Genomic DNA, 25,328 nt, shown 5'->3' on the forward strand with positions numbered 1-25,328 from the left:
ACTTAGTTTACCTAGAGCAGACCAAAATAATGTATGGACAAAACATGACTGGAAAAAACATGGCAAAAGTACAGTATAATGCTTGGTCCATAAGAATGTCTTTGTAATAGTTCTTTACCAGACTTTCTCCTCCTTCATGGTTTCTTTTGTTTACTCTTTTTGAAGATTTTTTTTTTGAGACTGCATGCCTCTGTATAGCAATGAGTAGAGGAGAATTAGTTATAAAGACCAGCCTGGTCTTGATCTCACATATTATTGCCTCTAGAATGCTGAAGAGTAATATGCCAACCCATCCAGTGCTCATGACTCCTTTCATATCACATCCGTGAATCTCATCACATTTTTTCATTATCCTACCATTTTTGATACTCAGAGTACATCTTTCCTAACAAACAATAATTAATGGGAATAATGACATGAACATTCTCATTTTAGCACAATTTTTAAGATTGAGAAGATGAAGTAATTTCCTCAAACATACACAATAATCTTCATTCAAATTGAAATGAAGCTTTATCCAAAAGCCATTCTCATTCATCATATGGACTGCCTAGCTACATGTAAGATTTGTTTATAAATTTTCCTCTAACCAACAAATATACCTATCTCTCATTCTTAATCCTAGATGTAAAAACACTGGAGCTCTGGTAAATGACATGGCTCCATGGATTCCTTCCTCTATGTGGTCATGAGTAACTGGAACCCCAACATGTCTAAGCCGTGTGACATACATGAGACCATCATCTCTTATAAGGTCATGTTCACAAGTGATGATGTAGGTCAGGGGCAAATTCTGTAACTGGGAGTCACTGGCTAGCAAAGGGGATGCTCTGCTATCCACAAGTGCTGGATAGGTGTCAGTCAGTTTTCCAAGAATAGGCTCAGTGTAAACATGGTTCTTTTTAAACTTCTCAGGAAGGAAGTCACTCCAGTTAACAAACTTGAACAGGTGTCTTGATCCTTCAGGCATGTGTTCATTTCTCAGTGCGGCCTGGAACAGAGCTTTGTCTTCAGTCACATACAGGCATACCAACTTAATTGTCATCTCTCTGGACAGAACTGGGCCATGTTCATACTCTCGATAAGATGGCAGAAAAGTATCAAGCGATTGTAGGCCAGGGTATATCAAGGCTTGTGCCTTAATTCTGTCTTTGTATTCTGGATCATTCTGTAGCTAGACATATAATAAGTATTCATGAGTCAATAGCTTTCAAACAAAAGGATTGGTATATTCACTGTAATACCCTGTGGTAAAATAAATTTATTAAGCTGAAACATTTTTGGTGATTTTTCCTATAAAGTTTACTCTAATTTAGAGACACAAGAGCGTGTCATCCCATTTTCATCTGTGAAGAAACAATGCATATTCTGTTGCTCACACATTTATTCACATATGACAACCAAACAGGAATATGATCAGGAAGATCAGGAGTACCCTAGTAATGATGATAAAATAACTATAATGATCTTTTTGTTTGTTTCTTTAAAGAAATTTAGCTTTTGTTGTTTTTGATAGGGTTATGTTGTGCATCTCAAGTTGTGTGAGAACATAGTCCCCGTGTCTCAATCTCCTAAGTGTTCTACAAATTAGCATGTATTACTATGTCTAGTTTCCCTAAAATAATTTTTGACCTAATACAATGAGCCAAAACTACAAATATAATGTAATGCAAATGCCAAAACCCACATATAAAATCTGATGGAACTTGGCATGCTAAAGGAAACACCTAATATTTATCTAAGTAATGTGGCATGATAGAAGTGATAGAAGATAAGGGCTGCTCTTAGTCATTCTTATTGAGATAATGTGAAGTCTCAAAGTATTTTTTGTTTTGAGTATTCCTCACAGACAAGGATATTGAAAAAAAATTCTCTGCCATTTGTCCATTTATATTTTTTTTCTCTTGAGAACTCTATTTAGTTACAGGCCCAAGTAGTAAGTGGGTGTTTGTGTTGTTGGTGTTTAGGTCTTGTTTTGTTTTCATTTGCATAGGCTACAATATGCCCTAATTATACTTATACTGGTTCCTTTTACTAATTGGTGTTTGTCTTGCTCTTCTTCTTCTTCTTCTTCTTCTTCTTCTTCTTCTTCTTCTTCTTCTTCTTCTTCTTCTTCTTCTTCTTGGTTTTGGTTTGGTTTTTCGAGACAGATTACTTTGTGCAGCCCTGGTTATACTGAAACTCACTCAGTAGACCAGGCTGGCCTCTACGTCAGAGATCTACCTCTCTGTGCCTCCTAAATGCTGGGACTACTTGCACTTCTCAATTCAGGTTTCTAAAGTTCATCATTAAATTATTTATTTGAGGTATATCTAGTTTCTTAATGTATGCCAATAACACTATTTATAAATATCTTTGTTGTTTTCCATAAAATTTTTAAGTTTTGTTTTTAATATCATTTGATTATATGAAAAAATATTTTCCTGAGTTTTAAAATTTTTTTTGAGATTTTAAGTTAATTAAAACATTTCTCCTACCTGCAAAACTTCCCATATATCCGTCTCCACTATCTTTCAATGTAGTGGCCTCCAGATGAAGCATGACCCTAATTTGTCTTATTAAATAAAAACCCAGAGTCAGATATTGGGGTGAAAGCTGAAAAATCCAAGAAGCCACTAGAGACTTTTTACCTCTAAGAAATCTGAGACTGAAATGGAGTATGGACGAGAGTCCTGTCTGTAGAAATCCTCAGACTGAATGGCCCAAGATCCTGTCTCCACCCCCCTTATATTCCTATTTCCACCTCCCTAGTTCTGGGATTAAAGGCATGTACCACTACTGCCAGGCTCTGTTTCTCTTTTAGATTGGATCAATCTTGTGTAGCTCAGGGTGGCCTTGAACTCTTGATCTTCCTGCTTTCTTCTCTCAAGTGCTGGGATTAAAGGAGTGTGACACCACAGCCTGGCCTCTATGGTTACCTAGTGACTAGCTCTGCCCTGTGATCTTCAGGCAAGCTTTATTTGTCAGAACACGAACAAAATATCATGCAATATCCAGATAGTCTGAATCTGATAGAAGAGAAAGTAGAGAATATTCTTGATCTCATTAGCACAGGAAGAGACTTTCTAAACAGTACACCAATAGCACATGCATTAAGACTGAAAATTAAAAATGGGACTTTATGAAACTGAAAAGCTTTTCTATGACAAAGGACACCATCGTTTGGACAAAGTGACAAGCTACCAAATTGGAAACGATCTTTGACAATTACACTTCTTACAGAGTATTAATATTCAAAAGTATATAAAGAACTAAAAATAACATCAAGACAAATAATCCAGTTAAAAATAGAATACAGTTTTATGTCCAAAACTGCTTTTCAGATATAAAGAAATAGATTACAGACCTCAGATGAACAATTTTCTCTTGCTCCGTGGAACCCCATTTCACTTCCATAGTTTCCCATTTGCCCAAATTAGCAGAGGAGGGACCAAGTCTGGGGACATCCAAGGAGTGAAGGTTTCTGTAAAGTATTCACTTAGAAACAAACCTACATCACTCCTTTTAGGGGAAGTATTTGGACTCTCAGGGATAGGAACAGTCTGAGTCCTCTTTCCAATCACAGACCTACTTCAATAGAACTGGCTTAGTTGTCATGAAGTTCTTTAGTTATGTTTAACATGGAAAGTTTTTCTTTCTCTTCCATTTGTGAAGGAGAGCTCTGCTAGAGTCAGTAATCAGAGTTGGCAGTTACTATCTTTCAGATGGAATATCTCATTCCAGCTTCCCTTGAAGCTTAGTTTCTGCTCTTCTGTTGGGTTTCATTTTACACATAAGTTGTCACTTTTGTCCTGTTTATTCTATTGTTTGTTCTGTATACTTGGTGTTCTCATTATAATTTGATGTAAGGAGGTTCTTGTCCCATTGAGACTGGTTCAAACTTGTTAAACCAGTTTGTGAGCAGGCAGTGTCTTCTTATTCCAACAGACTGCTTGTTGGGTTGTTTTCTGCCTGGGCATCAGCAGGTGTCAGTCTTCCCTCATGAATTTCCTAGCTATTGTGTACATTGCTTCTCCAGGACATCTCCTTCCTCCCAGCACTAATCTCCACTGTTTTGTTCATGTGTTAGCTAGACTGGATTCCAGGTACAGATTTCAATGTCTGAGGTCCTGACATGGCCAGACCCACATCTGAATGGATGGAAAATTCTCCCCTCTTTTCTGCTGTTGGTGATTTGGGTTTGAGTCTATTGTTTCCCTTATAAATCTCATGTTTAGTATTTTCCTATTTTACCTAGTCTCTTATGTCTGTCAATTACCATGAGCATACATGGCCTTTTCAGGCCTCTCATCTTTTCTTAGAAAGACTCATCAGATAAGTCTGTTTCATTCACATTTGTGCCTATGTAGAAGAATGTCATTTCTCCCTACTGGCCACTGTCCCACACACAGGCAACTCTTACATATGAGTGAATCATAGTTGACATGAACAAAAATGTTCAAGCTGAAGAAAAGCCCTAATGAAAATGTGTTTGGAGATGAAAGTCACATTTCCAGCTAAATCCATATAATACACTTAGCTTCCATTTCAGAAAGTTTATTTGTCATTAGAAAAAAAGCACAAGCAAGTTCAAACAACCATGCACAAAAAGCAGAAGCACTAGGACATAAGAAAATTAAACATTAACTTCAATACTTCCCGGCTGAAATACAGATATTTATGAGTTGATTTATGCTGACAGGAGCATAGGTCCAATTATCATAGGGAAGCAAACAGGTCTGGAAATCACCAACTCAGATAACTCCCTGAATATGCAGCCTTTGTATGCACAACTATTCACTACAGAAACTCAAGAGAATACTCTAAATAACTCCACCTGCAATCTACAGTTGGCTGTATACCATCATGCATCAAGAGACACTTTATCAGTGAATGCAATCCACATAGGTACCTTCAAATTTGATATTACAAAAGTATGAGTAAATATTTAAGCTTTAGGAATAATTTACAATCCAGATATTATTTATTTTTTTTATTTTTTTATTTTTTTCGAGCTGAGGACCGAACCCAGGGCCTTGCGCTTGCTAGGCAAGCGCTCTACCACTGAGCTAAATCCCCAACCCTACAATCCAGATATTAACCTTTTCCTCCAATACACAAAACATTTTTGTAAAAAGCAGTATACAATTTTCATGGGAAATGAGTGAAAAGAACATTAACTTAGTTTACCTAGAGCAGACCAAAATAATGTATGGACAAAACGTGACTGGAAAAAACATGGCAAAAGTACAGTATAATGCTTGGTCCATAAGAATGTCTTTGTAATAGTTCTTTACCAGACTTTCTCCTCCTTCATGGCTTCTTTTGTTTACTTTTTTTGAAGATTTTTTTTTTTTTTTGAGACTGCATGCCTCTGTATAGCAATGAGTAGAGGAGAATTAGTTATAAAGACCAGCCTGGTCTTGATCTCACATATTATTGCCTCTAGAATGCTGAAGAGTAATATGCCAACCCACCCAGTCCTCATAACTCCTTTCATATCACATTCGTGAATCTTATCACATTTTTTCATTATCCTACCATTTTTGAATACTCAGAGTACATCTTTCCTAACAAACAATAATTAATGGGAATAATGACATGAACATTCTCATTTTAGCACAATTTTTAAGATTGAGAAGATGAAGTAATTTCCTCAAACATACACAATAATCTTCATTCAAATTGAAATGAAGCTTTATCCAAAAGCCATTCTCATTCATCATATGGACTGCCTAGCTACATGTAAGATTTGTTTATAAATTTTCTTCTAACCAACTAATATACCTATCTCTCATTCTTAATCCTAGATGTAAAAACACTGGAGCTCTGGTAAATGACATGGCTCCATGGATTCCTTCCTCTATGTGGTCATGAGTAACTGGAACCCCAACATTTCTAAGCCGTGTGACATACATGAGACCATCATCTCTTATAAGGTCATGTTCACAAGTGATGATGTAGGTCAGGGGCAAACTCTGTAACTGGGAGTCACTGGCTAGCAAAGGGGATGCTCTGCTATCCACAAGTGCTGGATAGGTGTCAGTCAGTTTTCCAAGAATAGGCTCAGTGTAAACATGGTTCTTTTTAAACTTCTCAGGAAGGAAGTCACTCCAGTTAACAAACTTGAACAGGTGTCTTGATCCTTCAGGCATGTGTTCGTTTCTCAGTGCGGCCTGGAACAGAGCTTTGTCTTCAGTCACATACAGGCATACCAACTTAATTGTCATCTCTCTGGACAGAATTGGACCATGTTTATACTCTCGATGAGATGGCAGAAAAGTATCAAGCGATTGTAGGCCAGGGTATATCAAGGCTTGTGCCTTAATTCTGTCTTTGTATTCTGGATCATTTTGTAGCTAGACATATAATAAGTATTCATGAGTCAATAGCTTTCAAACAAAAGGATTGGTATATTCACTGTAATACCCTGTGGTAAAATAAATTTATTAAGCTGAAACATTTTTGGTGATTTTTCCTATAAAATTTACTCTAATTTAGAGACACAAGAGCATGTCATCCCACTTTCACCTGTGAATGCATATTCTGTTGCTCACACATTTATTCACATATGACAACCAAACAGGAATATGATCAGGAAGATCAGGAGTACCCTAGTAATGATGATAAAATAGCTATAATGATCTTTTTGCTTGTTTCGTTAAAGAAATTTAGCTTTTGTTGTTTTTGATAGGGTTATGTTGTGCATCTCAAGTTGTGTGAGAACATAGTCCCCGTGTCTCAATCTCCTAAGTGTTCTACAAATTAGCATGTATTACTATGTCTAGTTTCCCTAAAATAATTTTTGACCTAAGTAATACAATGAGCCAAAACTACAAATATAATGTAATGCAAATGCCAAAACCCACATATAAAATCTGATGGAACTTGGCATGCTAAAGGAAACACCTAATATTTATCTAAGTAATGTGGCATGATAGAAGTGATAGAAGATATAGAAAACAATTTATGGAAACCAGAATAGCAGAGAAGGATGTGGAATGTTGCATGTGTAGCCTGTTTCTTATCAGAAATAAGAGGAGTCCTGAGTCTGTAGCTACATTCTTCTTGTGCACTCCTCAGCAGTGAATCTAGCCTTTACTTGTAAGCATGAATACTTAACCAGCTCCAGCCTGTCGAGCAGTTGTGCATCAGTGAATGTATACACTGCCATTCTTTGGGTATTCCAAGGTATGCAAAATGTTCTCAAGACTGACTTCATAAGCAAAGGAAATGAAAGAATTTAATGAAATCTCATTAGCTCATCACAAGGTTAACCGTCTGACTAACTTCAAATTGCAGGAGAATAGAAAAGGGCTCTTACAAGTTCAGGAAGAAAATGAAGAAATAAAAATTTCCCTAAGAGAATCTTTCCTGAGTCCTTGTTCCTTCCCAGTGGCTTTGGAATGGGAATTTTCTAGATAAAATGCAACCTCTCAGAAGAGTAGAAAACAATTCTGCCTTGAACATAGCTTCAGAATTATGGCAGAATTGTGATAGTTCTTTCATAAGGAGCAGGATGGTGGCCGCCAAGAGAGCTAGCACACATATTTGTACTTGAAGAACACCAAGGTTATTATGTAGTTTTGTCTTAACTTTAAATTGAAATATATAATAAAATGAATGAGAAATGAGACGGCACTCCCAGTAAAGCATTTGTTGATACAAGTTTGAAGGCCTGGGTACAGATGGTCAGAACCAAGAAAGCTGGGCACAGCAGCAGGTGCCTGTTACCCAGCACTGTGAGGATACGGTGGACACAAGGGGATCCCCAAAGTTAACAGGGCAGCCTATCTAGCTGACTCAGCGATCTCAGGCCCAGTCAGAGACCCAGTTTCAAAAATATGGTAGAGGAATATAGAGGAAGACATCCAGAGTCAACCTCTGACTTCTGCATGTATGAGCATACACATGAACAAGCACTTGTAAATACACACATTATATATATATAAAGCATTTGTTGATACAAGTTTGTGCCTAAACGCTTATTCAGTTGGGGAGAAGGTGGTCTGTCTTTATTCATCACTTTAGTTTTTTTTAAATTTCTTCACTTCTGACACTTTATGAGTCATCACAAATCTGCCTATTTATCCATATGTCTTTATTGAACTAACCCATTCATCATCATTTCATCTTTCTAAATGATTTGGTAGAACCTTGTGAACTTTGAGATTCATATGAAGACATCACAGTGCTGCTCCCTACTGAAGTGACACATTTTTAATCTCTAATTCTTTATGTTTGTTTTGGGCCACATAGTTTAGAATAGTGTCAGGGCTTTGTTTTTTCTGATGGTATGTTAGAGAATAATATACCACCACCTGAAGATGATAACTTTTAGGATTTGGTTAATTTTTGCCACCATATGGGTCCTGGAAGTCACATTTAGGCCTTCCAACTTGGCAGCAGGTACCTTTACATTCTGAGCCATATCATCGGGCCGCCGTGTTTCTTTAAAACATGAGAACACAAATATTTTGTACTCTAGTCCATCTATATTTTGTTTTTCTACTAGAAAAACCATGACCTGTTTTAGAAGTTTTTTTTTTTTTAAATTCTGTTATTCTAAGAGCCTGTTCATGTACTGATTACCTCACCAACAGAACGTCAAAATGTTTCAAGAAAAAATTTGAGTAATTTACAGGCTTATATGAGATGGCATTTCAAAATGTTTGAATAATCAAAGGGATAGTTGTTTTAAAATGAATTAACTAGTCTTCAAAAAAGAAACATATATTATTGATTGAAGTAAATTTTAAATAAAATAGAAGTATCCAGTAAAATTCAAAAAATATAAACTTTGAGACTATATCTACTTTATAAGGGGAAGCCAATCTATGCAGTATAAATGATACAACATATTCATTTTGTTCTACAAAAGCATTTGGGGAAGTATGAGTCATGTGTTGTACTGGGATTGCTTTTCAAAATATCACCAATTGGGCAGTGATTATTTAGCTCAGCTCAGCAAGAATTTTAGTATCAGGTAACTTTGTTTTATTACAGTAGGAATTCTTCTATATAAGCATGATTTATTGTCCAATGTTATCTATGACAATCTGTATGTTTGCCACATTGCCATGGTTACTGGTCAATATCAACTCACCTGAATTTAGAATCATATAGGAGAATGAAGCACACCTCTAGAAGTGTCTATGAGAGTATTTTAGAGAGAATTAACTAAGGAGTAAAGATTCACCCTGAACATGAAATCATCATCTTACAAGTTTTTGTTTTCAGAAAAGAAGAGGACTGGTAATTCAGAAATGAAGCTTAGTACCAGCAAGCATCTCTTTCTGATTTCTAGACTTGAGAGATGAGAGCCAACAGCTTTACACTTCAACCACCACAGCCAAAGGCCACTCCCACTGTCACCCTTCCAGGCCATGATGCACTGAAAGTTCCAAACCAGGAGCTGTTATATCCTCTCTTCCCTTAAATTGTTTCTTGTCAGATATTTAGTCTTGGAGAAAAAAAAAGTAACCAAACACTCATCAATGACAGTGATACAAAAATATTGAAAACTTTAATAGTTTATCAATAGAAAATCAATAAGTTATTAACACATAATCCTTTATTGTATAAAAGAGTGGTTCATAGATGATGTTGAACCTTTTCCTAACATTGGCAAGGTAAGCCATGTTGAGCCATGGCCAGTGTGACAGTTTTCTAATACGATGTTCTTGAGTTGCTGAGGCAGGATGCTCACAAGTTCAAGGCCTGCACAAACTATGGGAACCTCAGAGAATCTTATCAAAAAACCTATTTTGAAACAGTAAGTTTAAAAGGGAAGGTTGCATAGTGCTGTGGTAGAGCCCTTGCCTGGTAAGCACATAACCCTGGATTCAATGCCCACGCCTCTCCTCCCTAAAAAATAAGTAGGGTTGTAAAACCTTTCCTTAGCATTAGACAATTAAAGCTACATCTAAAGTAATGTGCAAAATGGATAATCCTCTTTAGTTTAAATTTCTCAGATAACAGTTTAAAAGTACGGCAAATACACATAAAACACTGCTTCTTTTATGTTAGGATTAAAACATATATAATACATACAACGTACCAGTTGAACCACTGTTGCTGCCAAGGTTCCCCCAGAACTTTCTCCCGTAATGCAGATTCGAGTGGCATCCACTCCATATTCTGCAAGCACTTTATCCTGGAGAAAGAACTTGATCACAAAAATACAATCTTCAAGTGCAGCTGGGAATGGATACTGAGGAGCAAGCCTGTAGCTTTAGAGGAAAATCAAGCAAAACCACAATAAAATCCCTTGTTATAATACAACTAAATATCTCTCATCAATAGATACACTGATATCTTGACCTTACTTTGAATCCTAAATCTCACCAATAACCCCCAAGCTCATGGGTAGCTTCTATCTTAAAGTCAGGTATAGATTCAGGTTCAGGGTTCCAGGTATTGGTTCTAAGGAGGAACAAGTGAGACAGGTGTGTTCATCCTGTGAAGCCTGTATGCTTCAGTGGCCCTCAGTGTGCTTGGTGACTCAAAAGCAATTCAGAATCATTGATAAGATTACCCCAGAAATCTTACCGCAGAAAATATCAGACTAAATTATTGACAGATGACTTTAATTAGAAATGTATGTACGTCCATTTTCTACAAAATAGTAGAATTTCATATTACAAATTGAATATCAGATTTTAAATCACCATAGTCATTACGAATTATGAACATTCTAAGTGTGTGTGTGTGTGTGTGTGTGTGTGTGTGTGTGTGTGTGTGTGTATTCTGTCTTTGGAGGACACCTCAATTGGGGTATCACATTTTTTTAACTCTATCATCTTAATACCTGTTAGAATTAGTAGAATATTCCCATGCTTATAGTAAACAATATCCACGACATGTTTCTTGCAGATATTTGTTTTTCAATCTGTGTCTTAAATATTTGAAAATTAGCATAATATGAGCAAATGACATACAAATATCATTACTCTGCAAAGTAAAGAACAGCATGTACCAAAAATCATGTATAATTCTTAAACACTATACACTATATCACACCATTTAAAAAGCTTATTAAAAATGATTATGTGTTAAATTTGACTAAAATTATTGCAGGAAAGGCACACTATTCTTACTATTATAATTTAGATACTTCTCAAAACTTCAATTTGTCTGGTTCTATTAACAAGTAATTATGAGCAGGACAGAGCTAAACTCTCTAGTATGTCCTACCTGCCCCTAATATACCCTCAGCTATGGAACTCTTTACAGTGACTTTGTGTGAGGTCTGCAATCCTGTAAGTCTATTTCTACACTATGTCACTATTGAATTATCTAGATGTGCAGCAGTCTTTTCATCCTCCTGATGGGATGGATTCTCAGTAGCTCAGAGGACATAAAAGTTCATAAAGTAATTAAGTACTTACTCATATTTTTGTATGTTATTCAAAATGTTGGTAAAAGTCATGGGATAATAAGACATTATTTGGATAATGTCTTAAAATATTGAAATTTTTCCAACATTTCCACACAAAAAATACTAGAACCAAGAACAACACCAACTTTACACTCTTTAACCAGGTCAAATGAAACCCAACATCTCAAACATATAATGAGTATACTTTCTGTGTATGTTACTTGCAGATAAAATAAGCTACTTGTGAAGCCGAGGTGGTTATCTAGTCCTGAGAAAGCCAAGTCTATGTTGAGAATGCAAGGGCTGTGGTAAGAAGTATTATCGTTCTCTTACTCTATTCCCACAACAATAGCATTAAGCTTGTTTGCTGTCCGTCTGTTCAGGTCGTCATAGGCTGACATCTCTGAAACAATAGAATTAAATATAATTGGTGCACTGTAAGTGAAAAACAATGGAAACCCACCAATACCTATGTGTGGTATTGTAGATAGAAATGTAGACTGTGATTAATTGACAGAAACCCTGCAATCCCCACTTTTGTTGTTATAAGGAGCAATGCTGTGTGAGAGTTCAGGAAAATAAGATTGTCTACAACTCATTATCACCTTATTTCATAAAAATCTTGGTAGAAGAATTGGGAAATGTGGAATTAAGTTGAAAATAACATTGTAGCCAGTACTATAATTTTCACAAACTCAGAGATTTACTATAGTTATTTTTTTTAGGGAACTTTTCAATGAAGGCACATCAACTTACTTAAAGCAAGATGCACATTTAGCATAATTAAAACAAATGAGTTTTTCCTTTGCTAAAGGCATACATATTTATGTAAAGTCATGCATATTTAATGAATTTATAAGTAAACTTCATATTACCATTCTGAATAGAAGAGACAATTTAATTTTTATTAAAATCAAGTAACAGCATGTTCTTACATTTGTAGTTCCTTACAAAAGTTAACTATGGATGAAATAGAGTTATAGTCAACTTATAAGAATTAGAAAGAGGCCGGGCGGTGGTGGCACACGCCTTTAATCCCAGCACTCGGGAGGCAGAGGCAGGCGGATCTCTGTGATTTCGAGGCCAGCCTGGGCTACCAAGTGAGTTCCAGGAAAGGCGCAAAGCTACACAGAGAAACCTCTCGGAAAAAAAAAAAAGAATTAGAAAGAGGAAAAAAGGAAAATGTTTTATTAAGCTTTGAATAGATAGCAATGTCAAGATTCTCTCAATTAGCAATATGTATTAATTTCCCCAAAATGCATAAATTGGCATCCATCATGTTAAATATAAAACAAAATAACCACCAGCAAATAAACTAGAGAAAAATTACAAATTATAGTAAAAAAAAAGTTTATGAAACTTTGCAAAGTTCAGGGAAATATATGTAACCAAATATAGTTTGAATATAAAGTTTGAACAGAGGCAGAAAGTGGCCCAAATAACAAAATAAGAATGGAGGATCTATACTTCAATGTTTGACAAAATATTTATCAGTAGGTGGTCAACATATGGGAAATGTTTATCAATAATTCATGTGGCCATATTTTCACACTATGAAAGACAGAGGAAGAAGGAAAGAGAAATGAAGAAACAGTGGTGAACAACTAGGAATGAAAGAACAGGAAGTAATTTAAACGATAATCTACATAGTGTGGACAGGAACAAGAAGACGCTCATAATTTTGTGGTCAGGACATGTCAGAAAGTGTAAGATCTAAATGACAGTGTAAAGCAGAGCATGTTGGTCACTACTGAGGGACATTGGCCAGTCTTGTGTTGTTGGGGTCTTATTTATTTTCCTGTATACTCTTAAAGAAGAGAATATGATGTATCTGTTAAAGAATTCACATGATTCACTAATGGCCAGTTATGCAGCCTATTCCACAGTTGAGTTTATTGAACTTCAGTTCAGCAACAACGTTAGAGATGGAAAACAGGATGGGCATGGGGGCTAGGGTGCAAACAAGTAAATAATAAAGAAGAGAAAAACCTGGAATGAACAGATAAAGAATGAAATATTAAAATGTGGGAACATTAAATATTTGTAAAGTCTAAACAATAACTTATTTCACCATGGTTTCAGCTTTTCTTTTGTTTTAAAGTTGTAGTTGCAAATGAAGGGGTAAAGTAAGGAAAAAAAATAAATTTATTTCATACAAGATAATAGTAAAAAACATTAGTGTAGCAAAGGGCATTACTTTCAGATTACACAGCTCAAAGACAGAATTAAAAGGAGAGAAAGAGACAGACATGGAAACATGTCTCTGAAAATAAAGCACAACTAGGTAACAACTGGAGAGAGCAACAGGGTCAACAGAAGACAAGGCAGGAAAGACAATACATTAGGAGTCAATGAAGGGGGTACAGCTGCAGATAGAAGAAACACAAATCAGATGATGATTTGGAAGGAACTGTTCCAAGGAAAGCAAAAGATATAAACATGTCTTTTCCCAGAATGTAAGTAGAAAATAGTGAAGAAGGGATCAGTAAGATGCCAGTAAGTGTGAGATGGGTAAGGAGAGAAGTGCTAAAAATATGGACTTAGGTGCTGGAAGGAGCATGTAAGGTTGGAAACAGGATGGAAATTTAGAAAACGCATTGGAGTAAAACAGAGGGACTAACTGCTTTTGAGAGTGGGCATTTTCCAGAAACAGTGAGAGCATGGATGGTCTGCTCAGCAGGAGCATGAGACTGAATCCCCTGGTTTCTGCTAATAAAACTGTTACTTCCTCCGCTTTCTAACTGTGTGACTTTGAAAGCATTCTTTAATCCATTTGTTTCTTCACCCCCACAACACTGGTGATAACTGAGAAATGCTCACTCAGTTGGCAGCCCAGCTGAACACAGTAGCATTTTTATTTATTTTATTTTTACTTTTCATTTATTCTTCTCTCATTTATTATATCCTGACCACAGTTTCCCCTCTCTCCTTTCCTTCCAGTTCCCCCTCCCTCCCCTCCCCTCCAGATCCAATCCTACTCCTTTCCCTTCAGAAAACAGCAGGCCTCCCAGGGATATCAACCAAACATGGTACATGAAGTCATAATAAGACTAGGCACATCCCCTAATTTTTGCTTATCTCGAAATGGCCACAGTTCGTGAAAACAAAATACTGAATATAATAATTAAGTTACAGGGTCATTGAAGAAAACAGTGTAATCACTTGTTTCTTATGTCTGTTAAGTATACAGTACAATATCTCAACACTTTGCTCCGTAGTGAATCCGTAAGTCATCAAAAGTCTAAAATGGTCTCTCTTTCTCCCTCCCCCCCCCCCCTCTCTCTTTCTCTCTGTTTGCCTGTGTGTCTCTCTGTCTTAGCTACTACACTCACCTGCAGAGAGGAATACAGAGGTTCAAGTCAGTAACTGATTAACAGCATTATTTCATTTTATCACTTTAATACAAAGTTATTCTTTATATTATTGTTGTATCATAATCTACAACTTGAACAAATGTTAACTGCAGTATGGCAGTGATTATATTATTTCAGATCCAACAATTAAAGTACCTGGCTCATGTCAGTGTTTTATATAATTTATTTGATTAGATTATTTTAGTCTGAATTTAGAGTTTATTGTTTACATATTCAAGTCTAGGCTCTCTGTGTGTTTATTTAAAAGTAAAGTTTTTCTAATAAAACAATCATATTTTCACATAATGCTTTACTTACCAATATGAAATACGTGTGAGCCATGGCTCATAAATTCCAATGTATCTCACTTAAGAAGCACATATTACTCAAGTCATCAGTATATTGATAAGTACTTTGTCAATCCCCATCACTTATTTGAATATGAATATATGAACATTACACACATCAGAAATACACTTACTGCAGCTTCCTGTGACAAAGGCACCACCATGAATGAAAATTATAGCTGGTCTCTGTCTTTCAGATTTTCTTTTTGGCAAGTACAGACGAACAGAAATGTCATTAAAGTTTGTGTCAATCACTGTAACGTTTTCATCTGAAACTGGTTTTGTAAAGTGAACTGTTGCTAAAGTTGAAAATACTTCTTCATATTTCATAAGACCTACATTTTCAAATAATGTGGCCTATAAAAACAAGACAAAATTTTAAAGATTAAACTTTTTTTAATAATAACAAATACACACACACATGAAATGATAAAAGTAAACAGTGTGATAATACTCTAGAAGACTAATTTTATTTCCTAACAGTATTTTGGTAGCATGAAATTCTCAATATGTTTATCTGCTCCAGACCAGCATAAAACTGAGTTCATAAACAATTCATTATGGATGGCAGATGGGTCAATAAAATCCCATCCCTTTAGAAAAAAATGGTAGTTATAGCTTAATAAGAAAAAGGAGTCATTTTCCTCCATAGCTGTTAATGAGTTACCCTTGCTATAGTAAATAATCTCCTTCCAATTCTCAAGGAGAAACTCTATTAAACTCATTGGATCACACAGAAGAATCAAGACATGAAAGTAGGAAGGGAACTTGTTGAGAAAAAATGGATTCCAGTAGACACAGAGACGACTGAGAACAGGGGATTCATCAGGTTAGTGCATAAATCTGTCCAACAATAATAAATAAATGTTTGGAGATATTAAGCTGCTATTGACCTGGAAGCTTCATCCTTACTTGCTAGGCTTTATAGGGCTTTACAGTGCAATGTATACACCAGAGAAGGAAAGTAATCATCAATTTTACCCAACTGTGAACCCCAAGAACTACAATAACCACCAGACTAGCAAGACTTACCTACTCTTTCAACATGGTTTGAACATTATGGGGTAACCGATCACGTTCTTTCTGGATTTTAGTCACATTACATAAGATGAAACTTATACCTAATACCATTGTTTGTTGTGGGAATGCCCTCCATTCTGCCAATGGCTTGTGGGTAACAAGTCCTAGGGTGTGATCCTGTCTGCATATGTAACTGCTTAAGAACTGAGGATGAGTAGGAGGAGTCATGAGCTTTCTTGGGTGGTGAGAGCCTGATCAAGCAGCAGAGAGCGGCTTGCAGTTGGTCCCCATTGCCCTTGGGCAGAACAGCAGCTGGATCAGCAGCAATCTTTACTTATTCTGTATTCGTGATCGTGATCCCCATTTTATTTCTTAATAAATAAGTCTTCTTCCCAGATACCTGTGGATTTCACGAATTATCTGTTATCCATGTGGTCTAACCTGTGTAGCTTCTAAACCTTCCTCCCCAGCCCACACATAGCTGGTCTGCTCAGTGACCGGGCCCTAGCAAACCAGCATGCCCAAACTCTACCTTTTGAAATTCCCACTCTGCCAGAGATGCCCACGGCTGCATGCATCCTCCCGCCCCAAGCCTGTGTTTCACTGCTTGGGGCTGCCTAACTCTATGCAGCTTAACAGTGTCCAAATTCACGTTTTTAAAACACCCACTCTTGACTTGGAACAGAGCAACCCTGCCCTGCTCCTAGCAGCCTGTGGCATCCATGTTCCCATTCCCAGCAGCGGGTGCCAGTGCTCCGAGGTCAGCTCACCCAGTCTAGTGGTCCGCTCTGCACACACCGCCAGCCATACTTGAGCCAGGGCTCCACCAGCATTCCAGCGGTCCAGTGGTCCAGCAGTCTGCTCTGTGCCAGCCATTTTTGCTTGGCCTGCCCCCTTCCCCATACAGGTTCTGCTCTGCTCCAGCACTGGGGCAGGGCCTGAGACAGATTTCTCAGGTGCTCCCTCTAACCAAATTTGTTCAGTGTAAATAATCTGCTACCAGGTTGCTGGCCTAGGTAGGACTTTTGTTCATAGTCAATTCCGGGAGCCTAAGTCAGCCTGAGTCGACCTTCTTTGGTGCCACACCTGTGATACCTGCTGGCCAAACATCTTTATTACATCCCCAATTCTTTGCATGTACCAGTCATCCTAATATTGGATCTGTCTGCAGGTCAATCAAGATTTTTATTCCTAACACAATTAATTTTAACTCAGGTAAATTACTTGATTACTTTACATTTTAGACTGATAAATAAATAAATAAATAAATAAATAAATAAATAAATAAATAAATAAAAAGTTCACAATTGTAAACCCTTTCCATGCCAATAGTGGGAAATTTCACCAAAAAGCAATTAGACACCTGCTAATTTCTAGTGTAGATGCAATGTTACAAGAGATGAGCAGCCTACCTGGGATGTATACATTTTTTGATATAATTTCTATTAGTCTGTCAATTAATATTTTATCCTTAAGAAATGGTTTGATAACAGTGCCAAAGATGAGAAATTGACTAAAATTATACATTCTTTACAAAATGGTTATGGGAAATTGGCAGAAAGTACACTAACTTTGGAAAGTAATTTGCAAGACATATAGATAGTCACTAAGGAAGACAAGACAGCCTTGATAGATAAGAAGAAACTTTAGAGGTATTTACACAGACCACGGAGAATGGTTATGAGAAATTGTCAGGAAGAACCCAAGCTTTGGAGAGTAATTTGCAAGCCATACAGATAGTCACTAAGGAAGACAACACAGCCTTGGTAGATAAGATAGAAGCTTTAGAATTATATGTGAATGACAAGAACAAGAAACTGATTGATTTAATGAAAGTTTTGGAAGCACTTGCTGTTCAGGAGATTCAAACCCTACAAAAGGCAACTACTAATAGATTCCAAACCTTAGAAGAACTTATTAAAACTGATTAAAAGGAGCTTTCAGACATAAATGAAAGGAGTTAGAGGGGAGTCAACTTCACTTTTATCTTACATAATTAGAAATAGGCTGCCTAGGCTAGTTAGCACACCTGCCATGACTTATCTTGTTACTGTTTGTAAGGCCAGTAAAACAATTATTCCAAAGTATATGCTGGCTGCAAATGGGAATCTATACATATGAAAGATTTAAAAAATATTAAGGAAGCAATAGTTTCCTATGGTATGCATTCAGCACATGTGAGGCAGATGTTGAATATGTGGTCCTCTAGGAACAGAATCACCCCAAATGACTGGAATTAATCAGTCTCAGCAGCATTAGAATATGGTCCTCAGTTACAATGGAAAAGCTGTTTGAGAGAAGAAGCTAAAGCCCTTGAATAGCAAGGTAAGATTAGAAGTATTGAGATTTCCACAAGATCAAATACTTGGTGAAGGCCGTTATGCTGATGTAAATAATCAGGCTACATTTGGTGAACACACCTTGTCCCTATGCTGTACTGCAGTCTTAAATGCTTGGGATAGGATTCAAGAGTCAGGAAAAAGAACTGACCCATTCATTAAAGTTATACAAGGCTCAAAAGAACCCTTCACTGACTTTTTGCAAAGATTGAGTACAGCTGTAAAGAATCATATCAGATTCAGAAGTTAGATGAGTACTAGTTGAATCTTTGGCTTTTGAAAACACTAATTTAGATTGCAAAAAGATATTTGGGTCTTGAAAAGTCAGATCAGCACCCATAGAAGAATGAATCCAACACATAGTCAATATCGAGTCTCATAACTATAGTGATGAATCCTGGATAGGAGAGGTGATTTTTTCAAAATCTCATAACTATAGATATGAATACTGGATAGAAGAGGTGATTTTTCAAACATCAAAAAGTCAAATGTTTTATCTGTGGTAAATCAGGCCATCTAAAAAGAAACCTCAGACAGGGCATTCCTATAAGCAATGTTTTTCTAGGGATGACCTAAATAGAAGGCCCCAACCTTTTGAATTATGTGGAAGATGTGGCAAAGGCCAACATTGGACCAGTGAATGCAGATAAATAAGAGACAAAGAAGGCAACTTTTTAATCATCCTGACACACCTTGGGAGAGTCTTGTAGGACCACTTGTCAGACATGGTCCAGTCATCCCCAGTCACTGTGAAGGAAACTTCTCAATGCCTATTGTAAAATACCATACTGCTCTGGATGATAGAACAGCTTTGGAAGATGAATCAAAATTCCAGGAGAAACCATAAAATTAATATTTTGGCAGACTTCTATAAGTGATCAAAGACCAAAGCTTAGGATGTGTATGAATTACACCAGAATCATGGCATCCAAATTGACCTCTTCAGGAGGCAGATGTTCAGTTCTTGAGGATTAGAACCCCCTCTCAGGTAAAACAAAGCATGAGGTGGGTTGAATGTATAGGGCCAGAAGACAGACAAGAAAACTGAGGTCATATGTAGCTGATGTAGCAGTGAATCTATGGGGTCATGATTCATTACAGCAATGGAATACCTAGATTAATATTCCTCTCATCTCAGAAATGGACTATAAACAAACTTATGTTTCTGGGAGTAATATTATAAGACATTATAAAAATCAATCACTGACCATTTAGGCTGTACAAAAACAGGGCACAGCAGCTATTGATCTCTCAGAGGTACCAACAACCCTACCTTTAAAATAGTTAACTGACAAACCTGTCTGGGTTGGGCAATGGCCTATGACATCACAGAAACTACAGGCATTAGAATGGCTAGTTCAGGAGCAGCTAAATGCTCAACATTTTGAAGAATCCACCAGCTTTTTGAATTCTTCTATATTTGTTACTAAAAAGCAATCTGGAAAATGGAGAATTCTGACAGATTTGAAAGCCATAAATAAAGTAATTCAGCCAATGAGCTCTCTACAGCCTGGAATGCCTTTGCCTTCTCTGTTACCCAAAGGATGGCCTATTGTAGTTATTGACTTAAAAGACTGTTTTTTTTCACTATACCTCTACAAGAAAAGGATATGGTAAATTTTGCCTTCATGGTGCTTATTTATAATAATTCTTAGTCTGTTAAGAGATATCAATGGAAGGCACAAGCCAAGGAAATTGTAAAAAAAAGAAGTTCTACTTGTTCCTTGTATATTCAAATTCCATCACCTGCAGGAAATAATCCTAAAGGTATAAAAAGAAATGAAATTTGGCCAATGAATATGTCTCATTTTTCAGAATTTGGAACATTAAAATACGTACACCATATAATAGATATGTTTTCAGGATTTCATTGGCATCTGCAATGAGTTCTGAAAAGACTGATTCTGTAATTACACACCTATTAGAAGTCATGACCATCATGAGAATACCTGTACAAATTAAGACTGAAAATGCTCCAGCTTGTCTCTAGTGAAATGAAATAGTTTTTTGCATATTATAGTACAGGACAAATGGTTGTAGAAAGATCTAATTGAACTCTAAAAGACATGCTTAATAAATAGAAAAGGGTGATAAATGCCCCAAGAGATAGATTGGATAATGCCTTATTAACTTTAAATTTTCTAAATGCCAATGAGAAAGGAAGGACAACTGCAGAGAGACATTGGACAATAGGAAAAAACCTACAAAAACTATATTAGCCTGTGTACTTTAAAGATGTGTTGACCTCAGACTGGAAACCAGGATATGGATTACATTGGGGAAGGGGTTTCACTTTTGTTTCCATAGGAGAAGAAAAGCTATGGATACCATCAAAATTAATAAAGATTTGATTTGTACAGGAGAGACCTGTTAATAAGTAAAAGTGATAGTTCATCCACTGATGTGAAAATTCTACAAGTCAAAAGGAAAACTCACCAAATAAGCACTGAGGCAGGGTTTTGTTTTTGTCTTTACAGGAAAATAGAAATACCCGTTTTCAAGAAGTCAAAAGACCTTGGACATCTAGACATCTAAAGAAGAAGGGAAAACTTTCCAGAAAAAATTACCAAGCAAAGAAAAATTTGACCTAATGGTACCAATATTCCCTCCTACCTTTACAAGACATAAAAAATTAAAATTGCTTTACTTCTCTAAAAATTTATAGTCCTGACTCAATTAAAAATTAAAGCTGGCTTTGAAGTTGGAGTGTGGCTTTCTACGTCTCTATATCCAAGCATTTCGTTAAAAGAAAAATTCAGAATTTCTGTCTCATAACAGAACCTGTTGTGGGACAAAAGAAAACCAAAATCTAAGGACCCTAGTTGTCACAATCTCCTTCACCTCATACTTATTTTTGACTCTTTAAAAACCTTTCTTTAGATATACTCCTGTCTTACAATATAAACTTTCTGATTTGATATTAATAATGTTTATGTTTTCCACCATGAACAATACATTTTCCTAACAGTGATCTCTGAAGTCTCCAAAAAGATAATGGGGCCCCACAACAACAACCGTACCTGGTTCATTAGAATGCCATTGAGCCTATAAACACCACTCAAAGATTGGCTTTGGACTACTAACTACTCCTTAAGACAATTCCAAGGTGGCTAGCTGAGATGATTCACCTTCTTACACCGATCCAGCCAGAAGTTCAGATAAGCATTACCCATTACTCTGAGATGGGCAACAAATGTTACAGCTAGCCCTCAAGAGATTTAACCATTGTTTTAGTTTTCTACAGGATCTCATAGAGATACCATTACCCCTTGACAGCAGGAATCAATTCTAAGATATCCCCTCTCCCAACAGTTTTTTGTTTTACTCAAGGTTATGCATAATTGTCATCTGTGAGGGATTGGTTATAAGTTGTTGGGAGAGGAACAATAAAGTTAGACTCAAGAATCTCATTTGGAATAGAAAAAAGGGGAATAGATAGGATAGGATAAGGTAGATTATTATATCTACTTGTAAACTAATTTAGCAACTATCAGCTTTAGATAATTTGCATTATTATGGATTCTTGTATATTGATATAAATCTAAAATTATTTTTCTATTCCTATCTAAGATAATTTGTGTATTGATAGTAATTCAAAATTATATTTGTTATATTGTATATATGTTCCTACTTCTGTTTAAAATATTTTTGTATATTGATGCAAATTAAAGATATTTTTGTCATATTGCACTACACATTTCTACTTCTGATTAAGATATTTTTGTGTATTGTCACAATTTCAAGTTCATTGTCCTTATGTTGTACATCTTTTTAAAGACTGGATATTTTTTACCGTGAAACTTTAGCTTTAAGCTCTATAGGTTGATAAACATTACAGGTTTACAGTCACCCATGTCTGTCAAACTTATAGTCCTGTTATTTAGATTTCCTAGGTGTGCAGAGATACATCCCACAAAAATAGGTAATCTTCAAATACTTCAAAGACCTAGGGGATATGGCATTTAAATGTTTTAATAACTTAGAAATCTGTTAACATGAAATACAACTGCTCCTGGCAGCACTCATCTACTTCCAAAAAGATGATGGGCATCAAAGACACTCCATATGGAGTTTGTGTTCATCTTGACAAAACTGGCCTGTTGGGCAAAGAACTGCCCTTGCCTTGGCTACTGACAGTAAGCATGCTTTTCAATCCAGACAAGCAGAACACAAGGAAAAGCTACTATTAAACCTTACCAAACCAGGGTAGAACAGTCTTTCAAATTTTCCTGCTTCTGAAAATGGTCTGTCAGATATTCTAGGCCTATAACCAAAGCTGAATGCCCCCACGTTGCAGAGAAACATTGGGTGACTGTCCAGGCAACCAGCTGCTTCTGTCACATCTTGCAGTTTTTCGGAAGTTTCTCGCTTGCACTTCTTGCTTACTCAGGTAATATTATTTTCCTCCTCAGGTCTTGGATGAGGTTGAAAACTAGATAGTTACAGTTACAATCCTCTCATATCTTAGCTAAGGACATATTAGGTCCAAGACTTAGACTCAGGATATGACAGCTATTGGAGTAATCTCTGTAATTTATCAATTATCTATGGTCTAGACATTTAGAATGTGTTCTTGCTTGATGTTTTTCTTGTAGGTTGTATTTCCGTTTTTGTTTATGTTATTGCATTTTGTTTCTTCTGAACAATACTTGATAATTGTTCCTGTTGTATATAGTTTTGCATTAGGATTAGAACCATCTTATTTAGACAAAAAAGGGGAAGTATTGTGGCAAATCAATCCATTCAGCCAATGGCTTGGGAGTAACAAGCCGTAGGCGTGGTCTTGTCTGTGTAGGTGACTGCATAAGAGCTGAGGAGGAGAAGTGTTGAGCTCTCTTGAGTGGTTGGAGCTGGATCAAGCAGTGGAGAGTGTCTTGTGGTTGGTCCCCATTGCCTTTAGGTAGAACGGCAGCTAGATCAGCAATGGCGTTTACTTGTTCTGTATTCATGAGTGTGATCACCATTTTATTCCTTAATAAATAAGTCTTCTTCCCAGACATCCATGGATTTCTCACATTAATTGTTCGGTCAAGAACCTGTGGATAGACAGGTCATAGGCCACATGAGAGAACCTACTACTGCCACTCTGTTAAATTGACTTCTAAATATGGTCAAACATAATTGTCTAAAATCCTCAAAGAACTATGAAACAGGAAAAGCATGGAGTACAAATAAATAAAATTAAGAAAGTATATAAAACATGATGTGTTTGGAAGTAATAGTAGTCTTATTGCCACCAAATTTACATATATATATATATATATATATATATATATATATATATATATATATATGTATATATAGTTCGTTTTGTTTTTGTTTTGTTTTTTCAGACAGTGTTTCTCTGTGTAGCCCTGGCTATCCTGGAACTCACTCTGCAGACCAGGCTGGCCTCAAACTCTAAGATATCCACCTGCCTCTGCCTCCTGAGTACTGGGATTAGAGGCATACACCACCACCATCTGAAATAATTTATTCTTAACTATTATTTTATTGAAAATAAAATTATCTGAAAAGTGGAATTTCAAGTATGTTCCAATATTTTATTTTATTTTGTTGGTCATTCAATTTAGTGTTATAAAATGATCTCTGTGTGTGTGTAAACATGTTGATCATGTGTGCTTGTGGAAGTTAGGTATAAACTTGGGTATTGGTCCTTATCTTTTGAACTTGTTAAAGACAGGTTCAGTTGCTCCAGCTGTATATGCCAATCTTTCTGATCAGCAGCTTCCTTGATTCTCCTGTCCTCTCCTCCCCTCCCACTGCAGGAGATGCACACTACCATATCCAGCAGACTGTGGGTTCTGGAGACCTGAGGGCAGACCTGAACCCTTGCTCAACAAATGTTTTACCCACTATGCTGTCTTCATAACCTCTAGTTTAGTTTAATATTTTAAAATATCATTTAATTACTATATTAATCATAATTCATGTCCCCCTTTTCATATATAAAATAATCTATTTTTTTTAAAAATGTCTTGAAGGAAAAATATGTCACTTTTTATTTATATCATTGAAGACAGGCTCTCTTTAGTGTTTTTGATAAATCATTTAAGACATTACTGACCAGTTTCAGTTAAATCATTGTTATACTTTTATGTGACTAGAATATTCCAGAGTATATACTATTGTTTCTGCCTCATGATGCTAAGGTTATAAATCAACACAGATATTATTCCCATCTACATTAATGGTGAGAATACTGACTCCAGGAACTCCTGTGGCTAACCATTGTTACACAGATAGTAACTGGAAGAACAAAGTGAAGTGCCATGTATCTAGGTCAGTGGTACATATGATCTTCTTTGTATAAAATTAGCTGACACATTATAGATCTAAAAATAAAAGTAAGAAAAATGCTAAATTCTAGAAGAATGTAACAAGTAGAAGATCAAAATGGCAGTTGTATAAACAATTTTCTTTGAGGAGTGACAGGTGCTGTTGATGGAATCAACACTGTGGTTTTGTCACATTCAAGACTTTTTTTAATACTATAAAGCTCTTAACTTAAAAATAAATATGCATATATAGAAACATGCAATAAGAACATCTACTAAGAAAAGTGCCCAGCGCCAGATGGTTTTTTCTAAATTTCAAATAAGAGTTAAAGCCAATGTTCCTCAATTTATTACACAAAATAGAAACAGAAGGAATATTGCCAAATTTATTTTATGATGCTACAGTTACCCTGATAGGTAAACCACACGAAGATACAACAAAGAAAGAGACTTACAGACCAGTTTCCTTTATGAATTAGATGGAAATACTCAACAAAATACTCAAAAACACAATCCAAGATCACATCAAAAAGATCATCCACCATGATCAAGTAGGCTTCATCCCAGAGATGCAGGGATGGTTCAACATAAGGAAATCAGTCAATGTAATCCACCACATACACAAAATGAAT

General features: G+C 36.2%; 1 protein-coding gene and 1 long non-coding RNA gene across 2 annotated transcripts in view; one reads left to right on the plus strand and one right to left on the minus strand.

Annotated features, from left to right (window-relative positions):
- Positions 1-571: 571 nt before the first annotated feature.
- Positions 572-25,328, minus strand: part of LOC131913047 (arylacetamide deacetylase-like 2) — a 29,762-nt gene continuing 5,005 nt past the window's right edge. Inside the window, exons 2-5 of the mRNA XM_059265399.1 lie at positions 15,194-15,416; positions 11,693-11,762; positions 10,040-10,211; positions 572-1,174 (exon numbers count right to left, since the gene is read on the minus strand). Of these exons, the coding sequence (XP_059121382.1) occupies positions 572-1,174; positions 10,040-10,211; positions 11,693-11,762; positions 15,194-15,416 (1,068 nt within the window). The remainder of the gene's footprint in view (positions 1,175-10,039; positions 10,212-11,692; positions 11,763-15,193; positions 15,417-25,328) is intronic.
- On the plus strand, positions 5,795-21,034 carry LOC131913048 (uncharacterized). The gene is made up of 3 exons (XR_009379800.1): positions 5,795-5,918; positions 11,587-11,667; positions 20,896-21,034. It is a non-coding gene; the product is annotated as an uncharacterized LOC131913048 (long non-coding RNA).

This window comes from Peromyscus eremicus, chromosome 6 (genome assembly GCF_949786415.1).
Source record: "Peromyscus eremicus chromosome 6, PerEre_H2_v1, whole genome shotgun sequence".
Taxonomy (NCBI): Eukaryota; Metazoa; Chordata; class Mammalia; order Rodentia; family Cricetidae; genus Peromyscus; species Peromyscus eremicus.